The sequence below is a fragment of the Eucyclogobius newberryi genome, unplaced genomic scaffold (assembly GCF_026437365.1).
Source record: "Eucyclogobius newberryi isolate DKJ021-1_F unplaced genomic scaffold, fEucNew1.0.hap1 SCAF_11, whole genome shotgun sequence".
Taxonomy (NCBI): domain Eukaryota; kingdom Metazoa; phylum Chordata; class Actinopteri; order Gobiiformes; family Gobiidae; genus Eucyclogobius; species Eucyclogobius newberryi.
In genome coordinates this window covers 19037668-19064933 of record NW_027315735.1, presented here as the reverse complement: position 1 = coordinate 19064933, position 27266 = coordinate 19037668, and the positions used below count along the sequence as shown (strand labels likewise).

The following is a 27266-nucleotide window of genomic DNA, read 5'->3' as shown; positions in this document are numbered from 1 at the left end:
TCCAGTCCAATCACATTCACACCTGATACAGTTTACAACTTAGTTTCTCTTTGTTGCTGGGCAGATTTGCGATTGTAACCCAAACAAATTGCAGATCAATATATTAACAGCTGCATGTGGGAACTTTGAAGTGGTGTCCATGCAGTCAGATAGGCTTGCCTAATTTCTGGAGTTTATGGAACAAAACCCTTTCATTTCATTGTATGTGTTCTGAGGGTCTTGAAGAGAACAGGAAGCAGCCCCCTGGAATGGCCCTCTCACTGTGTTGTCCCTATTAAGCCGGCCTGGGAGAAGACGTACCTGCCTCCGCTCATTAGGCCGCTGTGGAGTACGCGCTCAGGCCGCACAAGAATGGAACATTAATTAGTATTCTCTGCAGGGGGAACTGCCATTAGCACTTAATTAGGAGTACGAGTACTATTCAGCCAGGCGGCCTGTTAGAGTCTGACACAATATGTTTCTATGTGTGTCTCATGGCAAATGTGCACAAATGACAGCTGTTTGTGCGTTTGCTGTTGTGTAGATTTAGGTAATATAGAAGTACTATGTATCCATTCATTTAGTATGCTCCAGATCTGTGGCCTCAACGTTTAAACAACCGTGGCAATATTTGACTTTCAAGTTAAGATCTAAAAAAAGAATAAACCTTGATCTGATTGAGGGATGGACAAACTGATAAAAGCACTTTAAACTTGGGTTAACTTTTTCAAAGTTTAGCTTGAATTGAACTGTTATTATTTTTAGTTCTTGCATATATATTCTGACCTGTATAACCCCAATTATCAATTGACCAATTCATTTTTACTTCTGTAATAGTGACTTTATCACCACTATGGTAAAACCAGGCCTGATGTGAGACTAAACCACTTCTAAACCTGAACAAATCCAGGATACAAGAACTGAATAGAGCTTTAATTGGGACAAAATTAGAACTAAGCTGACATGGAAATAGGCCTGGGACTATATAGAAAATTTGAATCACAATTATTGTGGCCAAAAGAATTGCCATTAATAATAATAACTATTATTGACTATTATAGAATCATACATTGTTGTTAGAGAAATCATCAGTGATCTTAAAGAGAACATCATGGTATATTTTGTCTTCCTTTTTATCACAATTAACGATAATATTGTTTAGTTGCCCACCTCGAGATGGGCACCCATGTAATGTTTTCAGTGTGAAATGTTTTCAATAAATCATTGACTGGGAATACAATTAAACCCATAAATGAAATGAAAAAAAAGCTGTTATATGAAACCTGTAGGGGTGGCCGATGAGATCATGATTACATTTCACCGAATTGCTCCGGCCTGTTCTGACATCCCTTTCTGGACCAGAGTGAAAAACTCACACCCAACTTTAAAAAAACTTTAAATCTAGCAATAATAATCTTGCCTCTGCTCTGAGGTCAAAAACCATTGAATGTTGTCTTTCAAAACGTTAAGTCAGCGCTGCCCTCTCAGCTGTGTTGACCTGAAACGGGGCAAACGTTGCTGCCATCCTGCCGTGGCCCGCTCTGCTAAAGTGTGTGATTAGGGGACTGAGGTCAACCTTTTTCATTTGGACTTGGGGAGGTTTCTTTGATGTGCTGAGTGGGCATTCTTCTCTCCTCTTTTCTCTGTTCTCAGTCCAACATTGTCCGCTCCGAGGGCGACAAGGGAAGCTGTTAACCCACCTCTCGGTCCACTCTCTCCAGCCACCGCTCCACATCACCTCCCCCTGGTACCTTTCACTTCCCGAAATCTGAGAGGCGGAGAGGCTGTCATTTGCCAATTTGGACTGAATGGGCTGGACAGTGGATTGAATGTCGTTTTCCCACCAGGCTGCACCATCCACACCAGCAGGGGAGGGAGGGGCACACTGGGAGCGATGTAATGCTAGAGTAAAATTAGAGCTTTGATGGCAGCTAATGTGTGTGATGGGTGGCACCGACGTGGATTTCCAGTCAGGACGCCACAGGTTCTCCAAATCTCGCTCTGTCTCAGCCCACTGACACACCTTTGAGATTATGCGGGCCCGGCCTCCATTCACAACACTGTAATTTCTCCCTGATCACTCTAATTATACATCTCTCTTACTCGGGCTGCTGCAAGGCCGTGCAACAGACTGGCCCCGTTTCTCCGCTTCACATACTGTCAGCCTCTGAGGGATGAAAGACACTGCCGAGCGACTATCTCATATTCCCAGGACAGGTGAAAAGACAGCACAGATTTTGTTACCGACGTCTTCCACTTAACATCCTTGGCGCAAAATACTTGTGAGCGATGATGCAATTGAGTCAAATGACGGAAAGTAAATCCAAAACCCTTTGAGAAATGGGCACATCTGATCTGAGTGACGTTCAACACACTTTAAACAGAATCCGTGTAATGCAATTGAAACTGAAGAATATCAAGTAGTGTTTTTACGATTGTACAAAGACCTGTTCTAAGCGTTGATCTAATGCATGCAGACATCAGTTAGTTAATTTATTATTTATATGTAGCAAAACCCTTCAGAGTTCTTTCCTTTAGGGGTTTTGAAATCCACATTAATCACTGGCGGTCCGAGAAGGCACCCCACCCACCCCAGTCCCGCTGAGAGACATGAGGTGAGTGAAACACAACACTGGGACCTGCCCGAGGCCACACACACCTCTAGATGTTTTGATAGGATCTGGCGCACGAGCGCTACAGTGACGCTCACACACATGGAGGGTTGAAGGCGTCTTAAATATCCATATCAATCTGCCGGCCTGTCAACTTGACAATGATGAAACACAACACCATTAGCAGCAGAAGTGTGATCCTGGTGTGTGCAACAGTAGAGGAATGGATGGTTTTGTGAAGACATTCCCTTGGAGTTCAGCCAGCACACTGTTAGTCAGTAAATACTGGTCTTAACCCAGATATGGCAGTGAATCACTCTGTTTCTGTCATATGAGCATACATCAGGGAGATGGTAGTCTAGTGTAAATTGAATCTGATTGCATTGGGTTTATTGTTATCCTGTCTCATTTTGGTAATGCATACGCTTGTGTCCGCGTGCTGTGATTGTCCTCTTCCTGCTGCATAGAAACCATTGTGTGCTGCTCTCCGTGTGATGGGCCATGTTTTGTTTTTGGGCTCTTTCACACCAGCTCTATTTTTTTAACACAATAGCCCTTGCTTCTCTCACTCCGCATGGCAAGCCTTTTTAACAGGAAGCTCCAGGTCAGTTTCCCCTGCCAAGTTTTGCAGCCTGCCATGTTGTCTATTCTGCTCAGCTATTTAAAAAATGTTGAATATCAACAATGGCTTTCAGTGGTGCATTGTCAACTTTTGTATGAAGCAATCTTGGCTGAATGAGATGGGTCCCAGAGCAGGGAGCGCTCAGCTGCAGTGTGCAGTACCACACCAGGGCTGGACTCTTTTCCACTCTCTGCTTCTCGGCCACAGAGCAGCTTCTTCTCAGAGATTAGATGGATGAAGTCTGGCTGTTCAACTTGTTCTCGGTGATCTCTCCTTGTGGTTGGCGCAGTCTGTTGACTGCAGACTGCTGTTGAAGGTGTGTCTAACGAGGACTGGGACCAGCAGCAGCCTTGGAGAAGCCACAGCTTGGTGAGTGTCCTCAGTTTACTGGCCAAAGTGGGAGGAGGTTAGCAGTAAAGGTAGAAGAGAAGAGGGAGGGATGTTCTGTAAGAAGGAGCACCACAGGCTTATATCGTTGTACATTCCCTGCTAACAAACAACATCTAATATTAATATTTTTAACAGAATTGCATTTCACCTGTTGCGTTTGGAACTTTATATATTTAGAAAAAAATACAAACTTAAATTAAATCTTAAAAATCATGAATATATTTAAATAACTGCATTTTTAGCTACAATACTATTCGTTTTTTTCCGTTCATATTCCTATAAGGGCTTGTAGACTGCACTGATGCCGATCACAAGTGCATACATCTATGTTTGCGTACGACAAAGATGAAAGGACAGAGGAAGAGCTCGCTTGCAGATAATAGTAGCTTACGCTCTTTGTCCCGCTGTCAGTCACAAGAGGAGCGAGTGCAGAAATCGCGTTAAAGCAGCGGTAACATCTTGTATGTTACATTGACATATCTGCCTGTGGGGCAATGAGCCGTCCCCACTGCATGCTTTTGGATGTTTGCATGCTTTATTATTATTATTTTGCCTTTACAGCATCATTAATGCATATAGTTTACATTTTACAAATTTTAAAACATTTTTTGTGGGAATACAATTTATAAATACTATCACTGAATAAATGTAAAGGAATTTTACATTAGTGTTTTTGAACCAAGCTAAATCAATTTTAGATTAATAGAATAATACAAGATTAAATAGTAAAAATATTTTCCTCTAACCTGAGCCAAATATTTGTTCCTCTCTCATAATTGTGGGCACATGCGTGTCCTGTCCCGTTGCAGAACCTGTCCTCTGTGTCACCTCCTGGAGCTCAGTGCAAGGTGACCACTCTGGTCCGGGGCCGGTTCATACATTATCCTGTCAATGCAGGAGCACCCCACCTTCGTTTGCTCTTCTCTCACAAGACGTAGCATAATGAAACAGCAATAATCGCCGCACTCATCTCGTCATGCCCAAGGTAATTAATATATTTGGAGGGCGATGGCTAACTCTTAATTAAACTATGCCTTTTTAATGAGGCTTGGGCAGTGACTAAATTTATGAGTCCTATCTGTTCTATCAAGTGCCTGACTCACAACAAAAATTTGTCATTTCTCCCAAATCACTGTAATTGTGTATGATGATACTCATGATTTATATATCAATTTAAGCTTGTTTGTTTCTTTATTTAAGGCTTAATAAATTACCCCTGATAATTACCTACCCCAGTTTAGGGTCCCAATTTCTGCAATTAATGTGATGCATAGTAGAGTAACAAGTTAATTTTGGAAAGTGCAGATAGCAACATGGCAACATAAATCATATTGGAAAAATGGGCTGTATTTAATTAATTAAAGTTACACTGCAAATTAATTGTGTATTCTCACAATATTATCTTAAACTAATGAAGGCCTAACAAAGGAAATGTTTCATTTTTTTTATAGAAGCTAGATTAGTGGGATCTCAATTAAGCCTAAAACAAAAGAGAGCTGCTTGCTTTGGCACAGAGCAAACCAAAAAGTGACCATTCAGCACTTTCTTCCAAACAAAAAAACCCTGAAAGTTTTCTTTTGTTTGCGACAAAGTGAACATGGCAGTGATTCAAAAGATACATGAGAAATAATGACCGCTGTAATTAGCCAGGAGCCAATACCAGCCGATAAAGAGCCGATCATGTGGAGTTAGTGCACGATAGTGACTGAAATTATCTTTTTTTCTGCTGTCAATAAAAGGAATTCAAATGCAGTTGCAATTTAGAGCATGTAAATTTACTTTTTAATAGTACAATATGCATTTATTTGGAGATTGTTTTTAGACAAAGTGATTTCTGGTGTTATCTTGTTGCACAGTTACTGATGCAGCAACAAGCACCCACTCAGAAACAAAATCATATTTTATAAACATTTTCTGCCTAATTTAATCTCAATTGAAATGTGCTGCTAATGGCTCTGGGTTCGTCACTCTGAACCATTTACTGTTTTTTTTTCTATTTAACGCACCATATCCCAAATGCCTCCATGTGACTGTTCCCTAATCGACTGGTTAAAACCTCTTTCAGTGATGACTAATAAAGATTGTATATTCATTTAAAAATGCATTCACTGATGTGTTCTAGTGTGATATTAATTTTATGGTTTTAGCCTCATTAGTCAATAAGCACTGGTAAATGTACGTGTCAATTACAGGAACTGAAAGGGTCAGTGAGCATATTAATTTAGAGCTGCACAGACCGCTGCGTTTGATGATGCTTGTAACAGTGATTAACCCGGCAGCATTCTGAAATCCTAAAGTGATAAGTGACATTAACAACCTAGTGAGGATGTCTTGCCGTGGTTGTGAGTGCGCTGTGGTCACGCCTTGTCTGTTCACCCCAGTGTGAGGTATTAAAGAGATTATAGTGTTAGCCATAATGAGAAGGGACATGCTTGGTCTGCGAACAAGAAAAAAATGTCAAACATTGAAACAATTTTTTTTATATCTTATTTGACCAAAATTTTGAATAGCATTTATTTTTGTGTTGTATTTATTTGACAAGGACTGTAAAATTAAACATTGCCACAAAATATAACTAATGTCTATGTGCTTCTCACCACAGGCGAATTACCTCCAAGAAAAAGGTACGCCTGCCCTAAATGTCTTTCTTGTTTTTTAAGATTTTTTTACACTTTATGACTGTCTCAAAAATATGTACTATTTACAATGTAGGCCTTGCAAAATTCTTTGCTTCTAAGTTCTGTAAGGGTTAAACAAAATCTTTAAAAGAATATATATATTTTTGGTATTAATTGGGGAAAAAAATTAAAACTGCTCAGAATATATAGATTATTCTTCACCATATATTTTGACTATTTTTGTGTGTGTTAGGCATCTTAATATATTAAACACTTTTTCTTTCTTACTTTAAATTGGGTCAAATAAGTCAAATTAACATCGGGATTATGTACCGGGTATGATGAAATAAAGAGGAAGACTACTTTTCTTCCCCTAAATGACCCGTGAATATAATTTTACCTGTGTTGAACTGGGGGGACGCGCCATTCACGTCCACACAATAGGAACAGCAGACCGTGCGTAAATTGCGTCTTCATTTGCATTTGCATTCCGGACCCCCCTTCACAATAAAAAAAAATCATGCCAATCTTAATGAGATGCTCTCATTGTGGTTGTGATTGATAATCCATTATTTGTCAATTAATGACCTGCTCTTTCCAAAAATCACTGTCTAATGTCAGTGAGTTAAAACAAAGTTTTGATTCCCGGTGTGGCTAAGTTTAATGTGAATAGGCCTTCTCTGTTCAACTGCACGCATGGCGATCTGATTATACACGAGTTAAAATGTTTTACAACATGCACATTTTCTCGATTTTTATTTGCTTTCTTTTCTTCAAACATTGCTCTTAGGACAAACTAGCAGGATGCAGCTAAATAGGATTGACTGTGGACAAAGGTGGGATTAATGGGTCATTTTTGTGTAAATTAGTAATTCTAAAAGGATTTTAAATCACATAAGTCTCTTTGTCAAACTGAAATAACATTTTCATTCCTTGCCTCAAGGCCTAACAAACATTGCATATTAGGCCTGTAAAGAAGCAAATATCTTTGAATAGAATATAGGTTATTCTGATCAATTTCATTGGCTAAATTAAAGCATAAACAGGGCTTTCTTTTATTTGTTCCACGCTTGCGCACATGGTTGAAGAAAACCAGGCTATATGTAGTAATTGTGAGCATTGACGTGTGAGGTCCCTGAAGGAGCGGCCCGTAGCGCAGCTCAGCTGTGGCTTGTGTGGAGGCCAGTGCGCAGAGCGGGCTGCAGTGGTGGTCCCGCGCTGCTTAATGGGGAAATTAGCCGCACGCAGGCCCTCATTACCAGGACCCAGGTTACTCCTGCAGTTTCTATTATTCTTCTTTTCTACCGGACCATTTCCATAAGCAGATTACAAGAGGATCAGTGCCGAGATGTGGCCAGATAAACAAATAATCGCTCCCGAGAAGGATGCGGCGACTAATTGGACGTGGTTTTTATGGCTCCCGAAACGCCCCATTAGAGGACGGGCAATCCGCGTGTGCTGATTGTGTCTATATATGTCCCCTGCATGAGAGATAGGCTTAGTGTTGATTTAATGCCAATCAGATTTGCAATTTACAATCTTTTAAAACTGACAAGGGGAAATGACCTTTCAAGAGATTATTTTTTCGGCCCATTTAAGTGTTTTATTGAAATGACCATATAGGTTTTCAGAAAAATATTTTAGTTTCGTTTTTTGAAAGAAGAAATACATTCTCGCGGTAAAATGTATCGGTTGAAATGTAGCTTACGCCCTTTTTTTTGCACGTAAAACTAAAAGGGCTGTGGTGTGTGGGAGCTGGAGGGTGCCAGCGGGGGGTGATCTGGAATGCGCATAGGTGCGTGGTAATGCCATGTAAATGTCCGAGGTGTTAATGGCTGCTCTCGATGGTCCAGGCATTTGCAGGTGTGAGCGCTTCGGCTTCTGTCGCTAGTTTCAGAGTTTCACCACGAGACACTCGCAAATGAGCATATTTGTAATACCAGATTAACAAGTGAACAAATAGGAGGTGTCGATTTTTGGACGAGCTGCGAACGAGGAGCAGGCGCAGAGCGAGGACTTCAACACGTCTCAAACAAACTTTTCCCCAGAGCGCCGGGTCAGGCCTCTCTCCTCCACAAGAGGTCGTTCATGTACTTTCCTGTGAGCCGCTCTCCGCTTACATCCACCCAAACCATCATCTGAGGCTAACTGTAAATCTCCCCGCTTAACCCTGCCCGGCCTGTGGTGAGGTTTAGGCACAGGTTGAAGAGCTCATGTTTGTTGGCCTAATAATGCTAAGTCTTTGTTTTAAACCTGTAAGGTGACGTTTTGCTGAACTGTTACATTTTTATTACGGCAGGACTAAAGTTGTTGACGTTGTCGTTGTTGCTGTTGTTTATTTGATTAATTTCTGTAGCCCAACTAAGTAATTATTTAGGCAAACAGAAAGCTGTGTTTGTGTAAAAAAATAACGAAATCCAGCCTCACGGGGCTTTTCCCCGGCCCTTCAGATCTGTTCCTGCTGTTTACTCAGACCACGGCCCGCACTGGAACTTCAGAGAGAGAAGCTCCAGTATTATCACATTATAAACATTCTTTGATAAATTATTAAAATGATTTAATAAACGTCTTTGAACAAATGGGCTTGTTAAAGTAAAGCGGTGCTTTCCGTGGGCTGCATGTTGAACATATTTATGTGACAGTTCAACATTTTACTGTAAAACTTTTAATAACATTCAAACCATTAATAAATTGTAAATACTAATAATAAGCATAAAAAGGCCTACAGTTTGTTACCATGATCTTTTAACTGGCCTAAGTGACTCAGTATTTATTGATGAATTTATACTTATTTTGTTGTATCTGCTTGATCAGATGAGTCATAGAAAATGTGTAAACTCTGTCTCTCTCCTTTACGAACCAAAACACCGTGATGTGCGCTCTGATTGGCTGAAAGCTGATTGGCTGCCCGCTCCTCATTGTAGCGCTGTCAGTCCAGGTCACATGACGCGGCCACTAGGCCTATTAACAGTGGAGGCAGGCGCACAAGTTTCAGACTTGAGTTTGCGAGAGGAGATCACGGACTGAACTTACACCTGTGCTCAGAGAACTTCTCCTCACTCACCAAGGCTACTACCTCTAACTTTAACTTTGCCTCTCTGCTTTTTGTGCCGCGTGCACCCTCCAGCCGCCTGAATGTATAACATGATGGAGACCGAGCTGAAGACCCCGCTGCCCCAGTCCAACACGGGCTCGGCGCCGGGCAGCAAGAACAACAGCGTGAGCGACGCGGAGCGGGTCAAACGTCCCATGAACGCGTTCATGGTGTGGTCCCGGGGTCAGCGCCGGAAGATGGCCCAGGAAAACCCCAAGATGCACAATTCTGAAATCAGCAAACGTCTGGGAGCCGACTGGAAACTTCTAACTGATGCTGAGAAGCGACCGTTCATCGACGAGGCCAAGCGGCTGCGCGCAATGCACATGAAGGAACACCCGGATTACAAATACCGGCCACGCAGGAAGACCAAGACCCTGCTCAAGAAAGACAAGTATTCTCTGCCCGGGGGACTGTTGGCGCCAGGGACAAACCCCGTCAACAACTCCGTGTCAGTGGGACAGCGCATGGATGGTTACGCGCACATGAACGGCTGGACGAACAGCGCGTATTCCCTGATGCAGGACCAGCTCGCGTACCCGCAGCACCACAGCATGAACAGCCCGCAGATCCAGCAGATGCACCGCTATGAGATGGCCGGTCTGCAGTACCCCATGATGTCTTCTGCGCAGACTTACATGAACGCCGCGTCCACGTACAGCATGTCCCCCGCGTACACGCAGCAGAGTTCCAACATGGGCCTGAGTTCCATGGGCTCCGTGTGCAAGAGTGAACCCAGCTCCCCGCCGCCCGCCATCACGTCACACTCGCAGCGCGCGTGCCTCGGTGACCTGCGGGACATGATCAGCATGTACCTGCCCCCCGGAGGTGACAGCGCCGAGCACTCGTCCCTGCAGAGCAGCCGGTTACACAGCGTACACCCGCACTACCAGAGCGCAGGCACCGGTGTCAACGGCACACTTCCCCTGACTCACATCTGAGGCGCACTACAGACTCGAACTTTTATAAAGTACTTGGATACTTGAACATTTTGGTTGCTATAACGTTCAAAACTATTTCAAAAAGGTGGACTTGTCTGTTGCGCTTTTGAAATGGACCACTGAACGTTGAACTGATGCGTAAGAGGCTTTTTATCACAAGTATAAGCAATCAACTTGTAGAAGAACTGGACTTCTATATTTTAACTAATGCCATATTTTCTGTAAATGAAAAGGCATTGTGGCCTCGTGAGGAGGCTGTGTATTTCAGAAAAGCTGGATGGAAAGTTCATAAATGTTTACACTTAAATTGTAGAATGTCGGATGTATTGACTGTGTCCAAATTTTGTAGTCTTTTTTGTCCTCGCCTTATAGTTTTAAATGAAATGTTAAGACTGTGCAGGTCGCAAACAGGTTTTATTTATAGTTCGTTTTTTCATTAGCTTGTGGTCCCCATGTTGTGTGAAAATACCCCATTGTTTTGTAAAATGTTTTTGTTCTCCGATGGTTCTGACAGTGTCATGTTTACTCAGTTTCTTGAACGAAAATGTTTATTTAAACTGACGTTTCTACATATTTTAAGACCATCCTCTATTCTTTAATGCTGAATAAATTTGTACAAAACCTAATTTTTGATTCTGTGTTTTGTGTTGCATTTGTTTTATTTCACTGTAGTGCCTTTAGAAACCAAATATATTTTTTTCCACTTTAAAAGTTTGCACTTCAGGTAATTGAATGAATTAACCGTATTTACATAAAAGGTTAAACAATTTTTTTCTGAACATTTTCATGTGGATACGTTTGAAACATGGAATCACTTAAAATAAATAAACTATTATTGATTAGCACAATGTTACCATACACTTTTAATTTTAATTCCTTCTATATTCATATTGTATTTATTAGTTTGACAAAAACAATCCTTCAACTTTTAATTTTACTATATATATATTTTTACAGCATTAAATAAAACTCATTTAAGAGTTAATCTATATTTCAGCCCATCTACAGAAATGATGGTGGTCAGTTGTGGTCTTGGTGGCCTTCCCACACTTCCTCAGCCCTGATCCACTGTTGAGCGCTGCAACCTGGATTAGCCCTATACTTTTGAGGAGGGAAAGATTATCTGGACCTCCCTGCATTCACTGACAGGGTCTTAAGTCACTCTAGCGTGCCAGCAGCCAGTCCTCACCTAATCACACACTCCAACTTTTTGTAATTAAACAGCTTCTCTTCTTCCCCATATTAAAAGTATTTGTAATGGGCCAGTTAAGTTTTCTATTTAAAAAAATGATGTCCAAAACTTCTTGCCTCTCTCTTTCTACCGCTCAGTCTCTGTCAAGGAAGTAAGAAAGTTTTCTGCCTTAAAACTCTTAATTCTGATTGAATTTGAAATGTATTTTTTGGGACAAGGTGGATGAGCAGCCTGTTGACTGTTGATTTGGTTTGAATGTTCTGGCAGTGAGGCTGTCCGAGGCTGGTCCCCATGCCCCCCTTCACAGAGCACCCTGGGGCCTCTCTCTCCAGTCATGTGCAGCTCTGTGCCCACTCAGCAAGTGCAGGCATATCCTACTTCCATCTGCCTGTGACCTCACAGCCCTGTTTATTTAACCCCCTCTCCAAAAACTAACCTAATTATAGCTTTGTAGAACATGGATTCAGCTGATTCCCAGTGGACTTTGCCAGCGTAGGCTTGAATATCTAAACGCACGCACCTAGCTATGGTGTCACTGATGATCTCACAATTTGGAATCATATTGTCAAGACAAGTTTTTCTAGTGGTGAGTCCCCTGGAAGACGTGACTGTGGAAAACCCTATGCTCTCTTTACGTCACCATTATGCGTGGAAACTCATTACCCAAATCTGAATGACGGCCTGACATTACTGACATCACTAATGTGGCTGTTGGACCGGCTAGGTGACTTGCTGTGAGAAACACACCTTCAGATCTCAGCAGCCCTGTCACAGCCCTGTCTGAATCCTTAGCCATGGGACTGCACTAACTGCTGTCCCCTCATACCAACACTGAGTTGCTGTCGCTGTATTCGGGCCTTCAGTGCTGGAGGGGCCTATACTGGCCTGCCTGGCCTGAGCGTCCCTGTCCACTGCAGAGAGGCTTAGATTGACAGCAGAGAAGTGTGTATGTGGAGGTGCGGGGGCCGGGGTGGGGGTTAATCTCCCTGAACTGGGGCAGATGTTGTTAACGAGCTCCTCTCAGGTCGACTCCCTGCGTGGGAAAATGGCATCAAATCCTCCTGGGGTCAGGGCTTTTGGGCTGACCCACTGAGAGCCATCCCTCTCCAGTCTCCCTTCATCCACTCATCCTCTCCTGCGTTTGAGCATTTGACCACTCTTCTCACTGCTCTTGTAGAGTGCATCCCGCTTCAAGGCTCCTGCTTGTACATGAGCTCTAACAGACTTGTTCCGTGATGCAAATGGCTCATTAAAGATAGCTGTGGTTGTATCGCCATTGCCTTACACAACCACAAGGCATGCCAAGTGGGAAGTTCTTCAAAGACCAACATGCCGCCTTTCAAAACAGTGCATCCACCCTTCAACCTGGCGATTATGACTGTAAGCCAAAGGCCTTACACGTTTTCAGCCCCTAAAGTATGGGAGCAGACATAATCTAGTGTAGATTTATTCTCCAGAACCATAGGCTAACTAAAACTAACAGTCATGAAAGTGGTGAAAAACTTACTTACATGACAACATGTTAGTCTTTTCAGAATGTGTCATGTTCAACACCAGGTTCCTTATTACATGTTAATTTTTGGGTGAAAGCAAATTAGTTTGACAATTGCACAGTGCCACTCCAGGTGTTTCTGAATGCGTGGGTTTGTTTTAGTATACCGTTATATAATAATATAAGAATAAATCTATAATTTTATTGTTACTTATTGTAGAGGGGACAGTTGTCTGCTGGTGTCCAAGATGTTCATGTTTGCATATACTACCAAATTTGATCTAAAAAAAATTATTTCAAATAAAGAGAAAGAAAAACATGCATTACTTCTACTTAGTTTTAAATCATGAATTGTTATTGCAATACTCAGCCTGGATTAATGGCGTAAAGTTCAACTTTACTTTACTAATGTATATGATAATTAAGTATATTTTAAATGACAATATTTAATTTTAACAAGTTTTGGTATGAGAATGTTACAGTTTACTATATGTTACATACAAAACTAAAGTTACAAAAATTAGTTTCAGAACTTTGATTACATAATTCTTGTCAATTTAAAAACAGCTTTTGCATGTGTACATAAAAAGCATAGTCCTGTTTGTTTTTAGGTTTCTCATGAATCATCCCAAATAGAAAGTCGCTTTGCTCTCTGTTGTTGTGGACTTGTTTTGGGATTATAGTGGCCTTTGACTCTAATGTGAGGGTCATCCATTAAGGTGTCTGTATAACGGTGTGTTTACTTTGTCCCAGCAGGTGTGTGTGAATATGAGACTTTTCAAATATGAGACAGGATTATAGCCGCTTTGTGCCTAACAAAAGAAATACAAATCACACGAACAGTTGAAATGAAAGCACTCCTGCCTGCATCCTGTATATTTAGAGTTCTTCAAACCAAAGTCTTTGAGGTTTTGTTCACCTAAGCCCAGCTGAGGTTTTCTAGAACTTGTTATTGCTTGCGAATGTGGATAAAGGAAGCCGTGCAAAGCCACTCTTACAGCAGCATGGAATGAAACTGGATTAGGAGGTGTCTTCCTGAATAACCTGTAAGGGCAATTATGTACAAACGGCTGCTCCTAAAGTGTGTGAGTGAAGAGTGTGTGTGCCTATCGCAGATGCTTCTTTTCTGTGCTCATCACTTTGTCTATGGACACTGGAGCATGTAGCGTTCCTTTTAATTTGCCAATCTAGAGTTCTGACCTCACTCCTGACATGTCATGGAAATACCTCAGATGGGGGCAAGTCTGTGTGCAGTGACATATCCATGCCCTGGGAGAGCACAGTCAGTTTGGGACAATAGTCAGGGGCAAGGAGATGAGGGGGCGACCAAAAGCAAGAGATTAGGCCGCTCATCTAGGCCACAAATATTGATTAGTGTTTGCAGAGGACAGTGAGAAGGAACACAGGTTGACACACACACAATGGCTGTGTGGTGACTGTGCGCTCAGATCATATGGCTACTGTCAAAGTGCGACAGTCATCACTTAATGTGCGCCCACGTGTGTCCATCGCTCACTTACACTCCATATCTTTGACATAAAAAGTGGCGCACATATGATAGAAGAATGTTGTCAAACACAGACACAGATTTATCCCCTTGGGGGCGGGCACTGGTCATCTTTGGGACACTTTATCTTTTAGTGTAGGTCCGTCTGGGTTTTATGGGAGTGTAACCCTGGGAACTTGGGGGGAGGTCGTACATGTTCTGCTACGGGTCAGTCCTGACTGACTCTGTCACTTATTGATTAGTTGCCATGGAGAGTTAGCCAGGCCATCTCTCTTGGAGGTGTGTCTCCCAAGCCGGCGGCCGTGGCCAGAGGAGCCTGCAGAGGCTTTGTCTGCAGGGGGTCACTGTGTGTGCGTGTGCATGAGTGTGTGACCTCACTAACTCTCACTCATGCTTCCTTTTTCCTCATCACTCCTGCCAGGGCCCCCTGGGGTACCTTTCTACAACTTTAGCCTCTCTTGCCTCTTGGCGATCCTCTGAAGAAGAATGGCTAAGCTCCTATATCTTTTTTTCCTCAAATGCATCAATGTTTATGCATATACCTTGTCCCATGGGACATGTTATAATGGGGATTGTACATTAATTGTGCAAAGTTATTGAGCTGTGAAATCCCTGGATTTGATCCCCCTCTCATCTCCATAGACCTTCTCTCTATCAGACTCAAGTTATCTGTGTTGAAGCCGTGCAGAGCAGTGGTCCACCTGCAGAAGCTGACAGCCCATTGAGTTGACTGTTTTAGCTAGAGGGGGGATTTTCACACCTTTGAGAAATATTTAGAACTAGGTGAACAAAAGGAAATCAATTTCTTTTTGTTGACATTATTCTTCCTTTAATAGTTTTTTGTTTTTATTTTGTTGCTATTAAAACTGGTGATACATCACAGATTAAATCCCTAGTTGTTTGAACAACTGTCAAAACATTTTGAAAGTATTTTATTACTATTTTAATACCTTTTCTTTCTTATTCTTGTCTGTTTTAAAATGGTTGGACTTTTTACAAAGTGTACAGTTGACCAGTAGCAGTATTTAGTAGCTATAATTGCATTGCCATTAGCCAGAACAATAGACCAAACATTTACAAAAGAACGGTTGCAGTAAAAGGAAATGGTACTTTAGTATTTTATTACTCATTGTAAATGTTATGGAGGCAGACATTGACTTTTGGGTATACCATTGAGATAGTTTCAGTAACTGCACACACAATTCTTAAGCTGAAACTTGTCGACAAGGGCCTGTACCCCCTTAAAATCACACCTTGAATGCATAAACATGCCTCTGCTCCACACATCACCCCACCCTAGGGGTCCTGCATGGCTTTAGTGCTGCGCTGTGACACCAATCAGAGGAGATGGCGGGCTCCTTTGTCATGCAAACACCCATCGCTTCTTGTCTTATTCAAATGTCTGCCCTCTCTCAGTCCCCTCACTCTCGATCACCCCTCCCGAAACCGTTACCCCTTCCCCCGACTCCTCAGCCTCCTATCCCAAACTCCTCAAGTCCAAGTAAAGCTGGCCTAGGCCTCTCTCCTGGGGGTCAGTGCATCGGGCTGTTTCCAGACCTGACCGAGTCTATTTCATATTCAAATGTTACAATCAGGCCCCTGACCCACAGGGGGCTCTTTATGGCTGCGGCCCCAGGTCACCGGGTCAAGATGGTGATTTAATAGCTCAAGCAAAGGAAAGAAGAAGGGGTGCCAAGTGATTTAAAGGATGAATGAGTAATAAAAAAGCATTTTTCCTAAGTTGTCATGTAAATTTCAATCCGTATTCAATATGAGGTTCCCTCAACATTAAGGGCCTTCCTCAATGGATTTCTAGTGGACTTCAGTCATTCACGATGAAGAAAGTCTGTCTTCAGCCTCCACTCTTGACTTGTGCTTGGTGTAAACGGTAGCGTAAAGTAAAGCTGGGCAGGATTAGGACCAGAGATAAGGAGACGGAAAGACTCATCACACTTGTATGGTGCCACTGTGTCTCAGATGTCCCTGTGCTCTGGAGTGGCCTGTTATTCCTGTCCAAAAGGGTGTGTTCCCAGTGCAGCAGCTCCAGTAACATAGGCATGTCTGTGATTATATATGTATTAGCCACAAAGTAAGCTATGGTGTTGTTGCCCGTCTGTTTGTTTGTGCTGAGTAGAACCTTGTGACATGCTGGGGTCTCAACAGTACCCTGCTCATTTATCTGTTTAAGCAGGTGCACCCACTTAATGGTACCACTAACCAGTATGTGACTCACCAGTTGTGCCCTGTTTGTACGCCCTAAAAAGTGAGTCACAATTTAGCAAACATCAGTGATGAGAGTTTTAAGTACTCAAACTCTCTAGACCAGAGGTATCCACACGTTTTAAAATAAAGGACTGATTGAGGGCCGTAGACTGCGGGTCAATACAGTGAATAATTGAAATAGGGAAATTAAGTACAGGCGTTTAGCTGGACAAGCTTTTGGTTGACCAATGTTTTAATGTCTATATTCTTTATGGTACATTTTCTTGGTGTCTTTCATTGCAGTCTGTATAGCATTTTGTGATTTTTATCTGTGAAAGGCACTCAATAAATAAAGTTTTACTTACATAGAGTACATACTTAACACCCTCAATGGGAGACAGTGACACTTTTGATAATGGTTTTTTAAAATGTAGAAGTGTTTTAAAACTTAAGTTACCATAAAGCACTGCTGGACATGCATGATTTATCTTTTGAGGATAAGGATATCTTGAGATCAAAATCACTGAACCCCACACTCACTTTTCAGGGCTAAAATCATATTAACTCTACACTACATGACACAGCTCAGAATAGGCAGCACTGTTAAATCATTTACAGACTAAAGCTGAAATATAATCCTCTTTCCTGAGCCAATCTGTAGATTTGACCGATATTCTGTGTATTTTAAATGCATTTGTAATAAAAATGACAAATAAATAGTCACATTATAAACATACCTTATTAGAACTTAAATTATTAGGTAGTTCAGAAATTGTTAGTTGCCTGTGTTGGTTGCCCTTGTAAAATTTCTGCAAACTTGTTTTTTCTATATATTATGAAACTGAACATGTTTCTACTCTGCAGGTGGAGTTTCAAGCAGCTGTGGCCCGAGAGACTGGGCGCTGCAGTGGGAAGTGGCCGCTGGACAAAGTGTGGACCAGGCCTGAGTGGGCACAGCAGCACTCCCGTCATTACTGCTCCTCTACTGGCTCTGAAGAAAAGTCACTCTCCTCACACGACCACCCTGCCACTGCCCACGCTCACCGGGGAGGCTCCTGCTTGCTCCAGGTCGCACCACCCTCGCTGTGCGGCTGAAGTGCTGAGGCGATCGTAGATGTATGCAGAGGTTAAACCAGGGTAGGGGGGTTGTGTTCCTCTTATCTCCCTGCTGACCATTCTCTTTCCCATCCCTTCCTCCACCCACACCCCCACAACCCCCGGCTTCCCCTTTTGTGGCCTGTGCACCTGCAGTCCTTGAATCTGGGCAATAAAGCTGAAGGATTTGTCTACTGGAAGTTTGAGTCGGGCAAGAGGGGGGAATCATTAGACAACATGGGAACACAAAAGCAACAGGTTCAGGCCGCGGCTGTTTGATATGCTGCTGCTGCTCCGGCGTCTTTCCCACTGATGGCTCTGACCAAATGCAGTTTGACAGAGTAGGAGTGAGTTTAAGGAGATTTACTCCCTGTTTGGGTTTGTGTCATTACAAATCAGGATGATCTGACGCATGATCATATTTTTACGATATTCTTGTTGTTGTTGTTGTTGTGGTGCTGCTTTTCGTCCAGGTTGTCCTTGTAAATAAGAATGTGTTCTCAACTGACCTACTTACGGTAAAACGTTGAATAAATTAAAAATGTATAATGAAAGAATTACGGCTGCCACCGCCACTGTAAGCAGCACTTTAACCTGTGCTTTAAACAACCCTGATGTCCTATGAATATTAGTGGCACATGACATTTTTTTCACACTGCTAGAAAATGCATTGTGGAAACTGTGTTAGTAAGTAAAAAAATATATAAAACTATAACAAATAATATTAATCAAATGTTGTTACTTTATTCTCAATGATGCTTTACTGTGTGGACAGCTCTTCTATTTCTACTGCTAGTATTATGCAGGTTTATATATGTATTTATGGACAAAATATTAATTTAGAGCTAAAAAAGCCTGCACTGTGGTCAAACTCTCTGTGTAGTAATCTAGCCTGTTTGGGTAAGTGTGCAACAAATGTACAAATTCTTACAGAAATGGAAAGAGTGATAAAATATAAGAGGAATGGCCTTACATATATGAAATGATTCTGGGCCATATTCTGCAGACCGGTTAAATTCCACACCTGTTGAAATGTTGTGTTCAGTCATGTAGAACTTTTTTTCTCACCCATTGCATGCCAGACCCCCCACATTGCAAATCGGTGCAAAGGAAAAAAGATTCAGCTCTTTCAGAGTGCGACCATGAAGGCAGGGGAAATCACTCTAAACGGTCTTAATTCTGCCATTAGATGAGAGGCAGCACGGTGGGGATTGGCTGGCCCTATGCTCCATATTCACAGAAGCAGGATGAGGCTGGAAAGTCCTGCTGAGAAAATGGTGTCGTAATCAGGAGCCGGCAGTTCTGCCTGATCAGGTATACCAGGCCTCCTCCTCCCTCATCTCTCTCCCACCCTCTGCCCCATAAGGAGATCCTAATAAGAGTTTGGATGTAGTGAGCTCTTCTTATGTACAACCTGGCAGGAGGGACTGGTCTGAGGTGGGGGTTGAACCTTGCTGTACCCTGTTCTGGTGCTGGGATAGTGGGGTGCAACTTTTTTGTTCCCACATTTGATTATTCAGGTTGGCTGAACTAAATTCTGAACCCATAAAATTTGTATCCCCTCTGGGGGACCATTTGCATATATTTTGGGACGCCCTCCCTCACATCCCAATTCCCCTTTTTCTCAGAAAGTAAAAGAGAAGGCAAAGCAACCAGGCTTGTCTAGGCTTTAAGATGTCACCGTGGTGTGAAATATGGGCACAAAGCAGGCTCTTTGAAACTCCAACAATCCCCCACCCAGCAACTTCGAAGCGACTGCCACATACACATACAGTCCATGGGATCAGCAGCCATCAACATATAGTTTCTCCATCACACACTCTCCAAGTTAAGAAGTATTTTGAACACATCTTTGTGTGCTCAGACGTGGTTAAATATTTGAACAAAAGTTATATAGACCCTATATATAAACCTATCACATTATAGTGAATTCACAAATGTGACTTCATCAGCAGTGCTTCTCTGCAGGAGTCCGGGCTCGGCTCAGAACTATGATAAACATGTCAAACCCTTACTTGTTATAATGCCAGTTTTGCTGTTGTCAGAGATTTAATTTTCAGACAAAAATGTTTTAAAATCTTCAGGTCTTTAAATTCGTGTTGGGATATGTGCCCACCAGCTTGTGGAGCACAGGAACACACATGTTGTCGGGCACATGGTCTGAGGATAGGCAGCTCTGTGTACGTCTCCACTCAGCCATAAGAAACACCTGTTCATTTGTTTGGCCAGTGTCCCTTTGTTCTGCAGTGTGCCAACCCAACCGGCTGGCATTACATTTCCTGCCCATCTGTATGGATAGTTTGGGGAGGTGATTCTTGATGGCATTTCCATCACATGGGCCGAGTAGCTGTCATCCCTGTTACCCTCCCCCTCCCTGTGCCCACTCCTCCCTTGGTGCACAGGCAGAATGCAGTGTCAGGAGGGTGAGCACTGAGCGGCCATTGTGTGTGCTAACCAAAGCGGAATGCCCGGGTGACAAAAGGGGGAGGAGTGGGGCTCAGGGCACACAAAGCCAGAGGGAGGAGAAGGCAGTGGGGAGGGAGGGGCTATATGGGGCAATCCACTGGGGGCAATATAGAAGACCCAGTCAGGCCCAAAAACTTCTAGGCACCCTAAAATCTCTTACCACCCCCCTTTACTGACTATTGCCTTCTACAAAGGGCTTCCCAGTTCATAGGCCGTGTTCATATGTCATACAGTAGTTAGAAGAAAACTTGTTCCACTCACACGCTTTGATTTCTGGGGGAGAAGTTATTAGTCATTCCCTCGAGCTGCAAACGGATGTTAATAAGATGTTTTTGCCAGTAGTCGCCATGGTGTCGAGTCTCTTCCATCACTTTGACAAATCGAGCCTTGTCCTTCTTGTCAAAACCAAAATCCATAAGTTCTAGGAATGAGATGAGATCTCACAAGACATCATTTCCACATGATTGTGCACACAATGAATGATGTTCTCATATTTTTTCCAAGCATATTTGACTCAACAAAAACAGTTTATGTGCTGGTGAGTAGGACCAGAGAGAAGCCGTATTATGCAAAACGTTTTGTTACAATGACATAAAAAAACTTTGAGGCCAAATATCTGAACTAAATTAAATAAGTTACTTACTCAAATCGAATCTTGCCTCTTGTGGACGCAATCTCATTTCTGGTCTTGTTTTGTGGATATTGTGTCTCGTCCCACACCCCTAATAAGTACCAACATATACCACAAAAATCCCTTATTTTTTATTGTTGTCTTGGGGGGGGGGAATTATTTTGTGAAACATGACCATCTTCATAATACTGCCTAGGACAATCCCTCGCTTTACCTCTATATGGCTGATGCTTGGGATTGTATGGGGGCAGACCAGGGGTGTGTTTGCATGTAGTTACCTGCCTGTTCCAGAAGCTAGGAGCAGTCTCATCTCTGTAATACATCCTGAGGCGAGAGTGCGGCCATTTACAAACACGCAAAGCAAACCCTGAATTAACCAGCACTATGTGCACATGCAAGTAGCAGCACATCCATTTCAAACAGTCACTTCAACCGCATTGTCGTATCATTAATAGCAATTATGCTTTTTATTATTCATGAATGCGCTGTTGTGTTACAAAATTAAGATCACAAGAAATGCATCCAGCGCCAATTTATCACAAGCATATAGTATTAAAGGGTTCTGCTTTAGTTGTGTCTTTATTGACAGGAAGATCGTTTTATTATTAGTATAGCAGAGGATTTTTTGGAGTCTTGCCAGGCCTTTAAATAGTATTCAGGATTGGAAATGTTTGAAACTAAACAGATCAAATGAAAGCCCCACTGCTGCTGCCTGTGACAGATAGTGATGCACAAAAGCTCACAGGACAGAGGTAGAGGGACATTTCTACTACAATCTAGTACAACAAATAAACCTACAGCCACTTCCACTAGACAGTTTTCCCTAGGAATCAACATTGTCCTGTTACTAATGAGTACTAAACCTACACTACCATTGTTTGTTATTTAAGTATTCACTGTATCTTGTATTCCATTAGAACCACCAACTTAAAAAAGTGCTTCATGTCCTCACGGTTACCCCTTGTGGGACTTTGCTGCCTTAGGTCTTACCTCTTTGGAAACCTTTAAGTCACCACTTCAAAGGCAGAAAACTTTGATGATGTTCCACTCTCATATGCACACTTGACATTTGACTGCCCCTTGCCTTCTTTTATGCAAACTTCTGCGTCCTTTCCTCCTGCATTTACATAAACTCCTTGGGGGACTGTTACTTTCCTATTCTATCTTTGTGAGTTGATAGGAAGTCTCTTGCTGAGTTGTTTTGCTTTATGTTGTTAGTGAAATGTTAAGGGTCACATTTAAAGCGCCTGCAGGTCGTAGTTAGGCCCCAGAGTAAACACAGACCTGGTTGATTCTGTGAGCTCTTTAACTCGCTCTGACAGTGGGATTTGTGGTGTGCACGTGTCCTCATGCATGTTTGAATGTGTCAGGTGTGATGCAGAGGCAGACCCTCCATCAGGGCTGCTGCTGACCCAGGCGGCCGTCATTGTTCTCAAGCTGTAAATCACCACGCTGCAATCAGGGCCCCGATCTAGGCTTCTCTCTTCCCCTTTCCACTCTAGATGATTCCCGTCCTGATTGGCCTAACTGGACTCCTGTCTGTGGTGGCAGATTAGCATGGATTGTTTTTTTGCTGTGGCATACAGATTGGGCCGCGTTAGCATTCACACCTCCACCATGCCCTGGGCCATTGGAGAGACTTCTGCTTTTCAAAAGCTAATGGAAATTAGGTTAGTAGCTTCATTCATAACTTATAAAATGTTGCAATAATAAAAAGAATAAACAGTGATGAATCAAAGGGCACATGGCAAATGTCACCTAAAGAGTCCAAACTTGTTTGATCTGTATTGTGCGAAGGATAGAGACAGAAATACATAGTATTGTTATGTCTGATTTATTGGCAACAAAATGTAGTTTACAGTGTTAATATTGGCCTTGAATAGTATCACTGTTCTTTCCCATCTAAAACTGAACTTAATGTAATGTTATTTTAAGCTTACCTCTTTATATTTTTTATGTTCTAGTTTTATTCTATTTCTACCCATTTTAAAATAAAAATGTATAGCCTGGTAGGGCTAAGCTATACCACAGGCACTACGTTTGACCATAGGCACTACTGCCTTCACCCTCCAGGCCTTTTCCAGCTCTTGGTATTCCACTACTTTCCCATGTTCCTAAATGGCAGATGGATTCATACCACTACATGTTTGATGAGCCTATAGCTTGATAACTTTATGAACAGGCATGCAGCGCTGTCGGAGGTGTGTTGGCATGACGATGGCCCCACATTATGGTGAAACAGTCTGTTCTTTTCACCAGAGCTTCAGTCCTTCTTGTCATGGATTAGAGACACATGAGGATACAAGGGGAATTTCCAAAGAGTTAGGATTTTTTATTTCAAAGAAGAGAAAGGAAAGTTTAACTTGGACTCCAAATAAAACGGCTTGTAAATTCCGGTCAAAATATTTTTTTAGATGGACCTTTTGTCATAAATGGTTTATGACAAAAGGTTTATTATTTTTTAAACAAAAAAAGGTAATTTTTTTGGTGAACTTATGCTAGACCAGTGGTTCTGAACCTTTTTCAGTCCCGACCCCCATAATGATAATGTAGCCTTATTTCAGTTGATTGATTTTATTTTCAGGGCATAGGCATGGATACATTTGATACATCAGCAATCAGGAATCTACATTTATCACTGTATTTGAAGGGTGTCAAGGCTTATTTAATACATTTTCAATGTTCCCCACATCATTTTGGGACCCCTGGAAATCATTTCCTGGCCCCCGTGTTGAGAACAGCTGTGCTGGACAATTGTGCTTTATATCTATAAATATCATAGAGGATTTTTTCTTCATGTCCCCAAAGTTCTAGTATTTAGTTTGATTTGGATTTGTGCCCAAGGTATTAACACATACTGCATTACGTATTATGGACAGGTACATGATGTTAATGCACCATGTGGATCAGCCCAGGACACGGTCTCCTGAGGGTGTGGGGTGAAAAGACTGCCTCAGGTGTATGTCTGAGTCCCGCCTGTGTGTCCTGACATGGGCGTAATGCTATCGTAATTATATTGATTCATGACTTGTTTCTCCCATTGCTACTATCACATCTCATTTTATTAGTCTCTGCCTGTCTCCTTTTAATTCTGTTTAATAACTATGTATTTAAATGGCTCTAGCAAAATAATTCATGTCTCACTCGATGCAGCCACAGAGCTTTGCATGCTAAAGGTGCAGGCCCAGTGCCAGTGTTTGCCTAATGTTGTCGTGTGTGTTTTGACGTGTTTTGTATGTGTTTGCCTTTGGTTTGGCAGGGTGGGGCTGGGTCCCCAGAGAGGATGAGTGAGGAAGAGGAGGGCGACCCAATCCCAGGAAACACAGGAAGATCCAGAAACCTGATCTAGCCCACACAATAAGGAAAACACGTGAGACTTTGGCACATGAAGGCTAAGGTTACCTGTTCACTGTGAACTTTTGGCCCTCGGAGCAAAACCTCTCCACCCTGTTGACTGCGCCACTCCTCCACCTGCCCGGCTGCTTTCTCAAGCCTTCCCTCCCACAAACTTATGTAATTAAACTTTTATATCCTTTTATGTCCTTGGCTCTGTAAAGTGCAATGATGAGTTTTTAAACATGTTTTTGAAAGTGAATAGTTTACTTGTAGCAAATAAACATTGAACATTGTTTTAATTTTGCCTCTTTGAAGGTGAATTCAGGTCAGTGCAAACCAAACTCTACACCTAGATTTGGTGTATTTGTTGCCTTATTTTACTACCTGAATACAATTTTGGGATAAATTTCATCTATACAAAGTGTATGTATTTTTTTTTTTTACGTAAAGTAATAATTAAGTAATAGTATCATTTTAGTTTATTAGTACATTTTCTCATATTAAAGTAGCACATATTAATAAGAATAAGAATATTACATAGACGTTTTCCTTCTCTGAACTGGTTTGACTAATGATGTTGTGGAGGTCCATCTTTCACCAACTGTTTGCCAACTGTCTCCCCTCAGACAAAAGCCAGTCTGGGCCTCACATTAGGGCTCCAGGAGTGTCCATCACAGGTGAACTCCTGCCACCAGCTGGGCCAACCTGCCTTACAGGTGCCCCACCCACACCCTTCGGCCTGCCGCTGTCCTCTCACCTGTGCAAATACAAGTCTGTGGAAAGAGAGAGTGAGTGAGCAACAAGGCGAAATAAGTGCAAAATGAAAAGATATTCCAACCTTTGGTTACAGGGTGGGGCTCAGCACAGAATACCGCACAGCTGAGCAAACCTATATAGCCATAGGACTTCACCTGTATGCTGGGCACACCATGTTTTCTCTTCTAATCCGCTCCTCCTTTCTCTAACCAGTCCCAAAGCGACAGTAGGCTAAGGCGCTCTTTTATAGTGAAGTGAATAGAGATTTCCTTTGAGGGTTTACAGTTGATATACACTCCAGCATCACTTTTGTGCCGCGGTCGCAGTGTGGAGTGATTTACTGCCTTAGGGGACACTTAGCTGCGTTAGATGTGTTCCCGTGTAGGTGTAGGCTTTATCTAGACATTATTCAGGAAATCCTTTTATCTAGTGATATCGGTTGTACAGTAGACGGTGATTTGGAAATGTGAGCTTTTATCTCTGAGACAGGGCACTGAGGTCGAGGAGAATTACGACATAAAGTACAGCTTGAGCTAACAAGAATTCATTCATAATTTGTAAAGAAGGAAGTCATAAAATTCTGAAAAAATCTGCCCTTGTAAAGTATGTTCTTCGGTAAATGTTCAAACATTAGTTTAGTTTAGTCTTTATTTGTCAGGTACTGTCGAAGTTTAGTCTATACAGACTGCGAGAGGCCAAGTTCATTGTGACCCATATGCAGCAAGATCGTCTTGACTCATGATAAATAGGACACAGACATGACAATAATTGATCAATATCCACAGTACCATGTACAAATTCATTAATCTTACAAGAGAAAATATGATATGCACCAGATGTATCTACTGCTACTTTCCATCTGCAGTCCATGGGCAGGGGAATATAACATGAATAAATTGTACACAATTCATTCATTCACAATTAAAATCTGTTACAGCTCATTAATAACATTAGGTCAGTGAAATACACAATAAAATGTCACCAAATTATATGATTTCCTAAAATTACAAAATTAGTTCATACAAATATTAAAAATACATCAAGTGAAATCACCAATACCTACAGAGAATTTCAGACTAATTAAAAAATAAATACTTTTTTTCATTTTGGATGGTTTTACTGCACTAAAATCTAGTATATTGTTGTTGTTCCTTTAACTATAATATCACACAGTATGGCATATAATTGTGCTGCATTAAAAGTTATGCTTAAATGACTGAAGTGTATAGATGACTTTGGTAAATATACTCCTGAAGTATTGAATAACTTTACATATACTCTATATGTTATACAGATGTGATTTAAGAAAAACTCACTATAATTATAAGACTAGCAACTAAACAACAGGCATGGAACTTTAAAAATGCTACACTTGCAACATACATATCAGTCTGGAGGAGCTGTGTGACCTTTAGCAATGGTGTTAAAGAAGAAACAAAAACTATATTTGAAATGTGCAAGTACAAATAGTTTTCAGGCTGAAATACAATGTGTTCCTCCCAGAAGTGCGCTTGAGTTAAACGCAGAGGCAGAACAGAGACTGTGATCACGATAAGACGAGAATAAATCTGAAATCTCTGTCTGACTTTCAATTCAAATCTCCAATCATTAGTGAGGTGAAAGTATTGAGTTTGTGGGTCAGATGTTGAGTTGGGGCTTATAGTGATGGCTCAGGACTCTCACAGTATTTACCAGTTTCCCGTATCTTCCTCCGCTGCAGGTTTGGGCCTGAAAGACGTGCCAGACCTGCTGCCAAAGCATCAGTCTCCACCTCACCCTGGCCTGCAGACACGGCAGCTCACGCACGCAAATGCACTCAGAGGTCTTTCTGCCTGGTATACTCCGTGTTTATCTTCCCTGCCTATACCAAATATCCGCATGCATTACGTTTGAAATCGTTGGTAAGTGTGTGTAAGTGTCAAATCCTAGACAACGTGGAGGAGGGTTCGCACGCTCATATCTGGCTTGTCAGTTTACCTATTTATAAAACAGTCAGCACACCTACACACATTCTCCCATACTTGGACACACCCACAAGTACAAGATAGTTAGTTAGATAGTAGTAAAGACAGATAATTAGTCAGGTGAAGTAAATCTTGACACCTGACACTAGTAGTCCCTCTAAAGTTGCTTGTGCGGCCGCCCCCGTCCTTAATGCTACAGCACCCACTGATTACAGCGTGCGCAGAGCGAGGCTGATAATTGCATGGTACATACCTGTTGAGGGTGTAAGCCCATCCGCTGAACATGGGGCCCCTCTGGTACATGGCTCAGGGTTGTTGTAACAGGGAGAGGAGGCCACCAGTCGCTCAGCAAACTCACAACCTTTCTCG

The 27266-nt window shown here is 42.1% G+C and overlaps 2 protein-coding genes and 1 long non-coding RNA gene across 5 annotated transcripts in view; 2 read left to right on the top strand and 1 right to left on the bottom strand.

The window, feature by feature from the left end:
- Positions 1-27266, bottom strand: part of arr3b (arrestin 3b, retinal (X-arrestin)) — a 338825-nt gene that overhangs the window by 24889 nt on the left and 286670 nt on the right. The window lies entirely within an intron of this gene.
- Positions 2721-26799, top strand: LOC140351290 (uncharacterized). 3 transcript variants are annotated; one of them, XR_011925352.1, is made up of 6 exons: positions 2721-3582; positions 4413-4588; positions 17514-17786; positions 24101-24354; positions 24804-24981; positions 26654-26799. It is a non-coding gene; the product is annotated as an uncharacterized lncRNA (long non-coding RNA). The 3 variants fall into 3 exon arrangements; XR_011925353.1 differs by having other exon boundaries at positions 2934-3582; positions 17514-17765; positions 24804-24965; XR_011925351.1 differs by having other exon boundaries at positions 2935-3582; positions 24804-24965.
- sox3 (SRY-box transcription factor 3) lies at positions 9197-10882 on the top strand. Its single transcript, XM_072437053.1, has one exon. It carries the CDS (start codon positions 9357-9359, stop codon positions 10254-10256), a length of 900 nt encoding a protein of 299 aa, XP_072293154.1. The 5' UTR covers positions 9197-9356; the 3' UTR covers positions 10257-10882.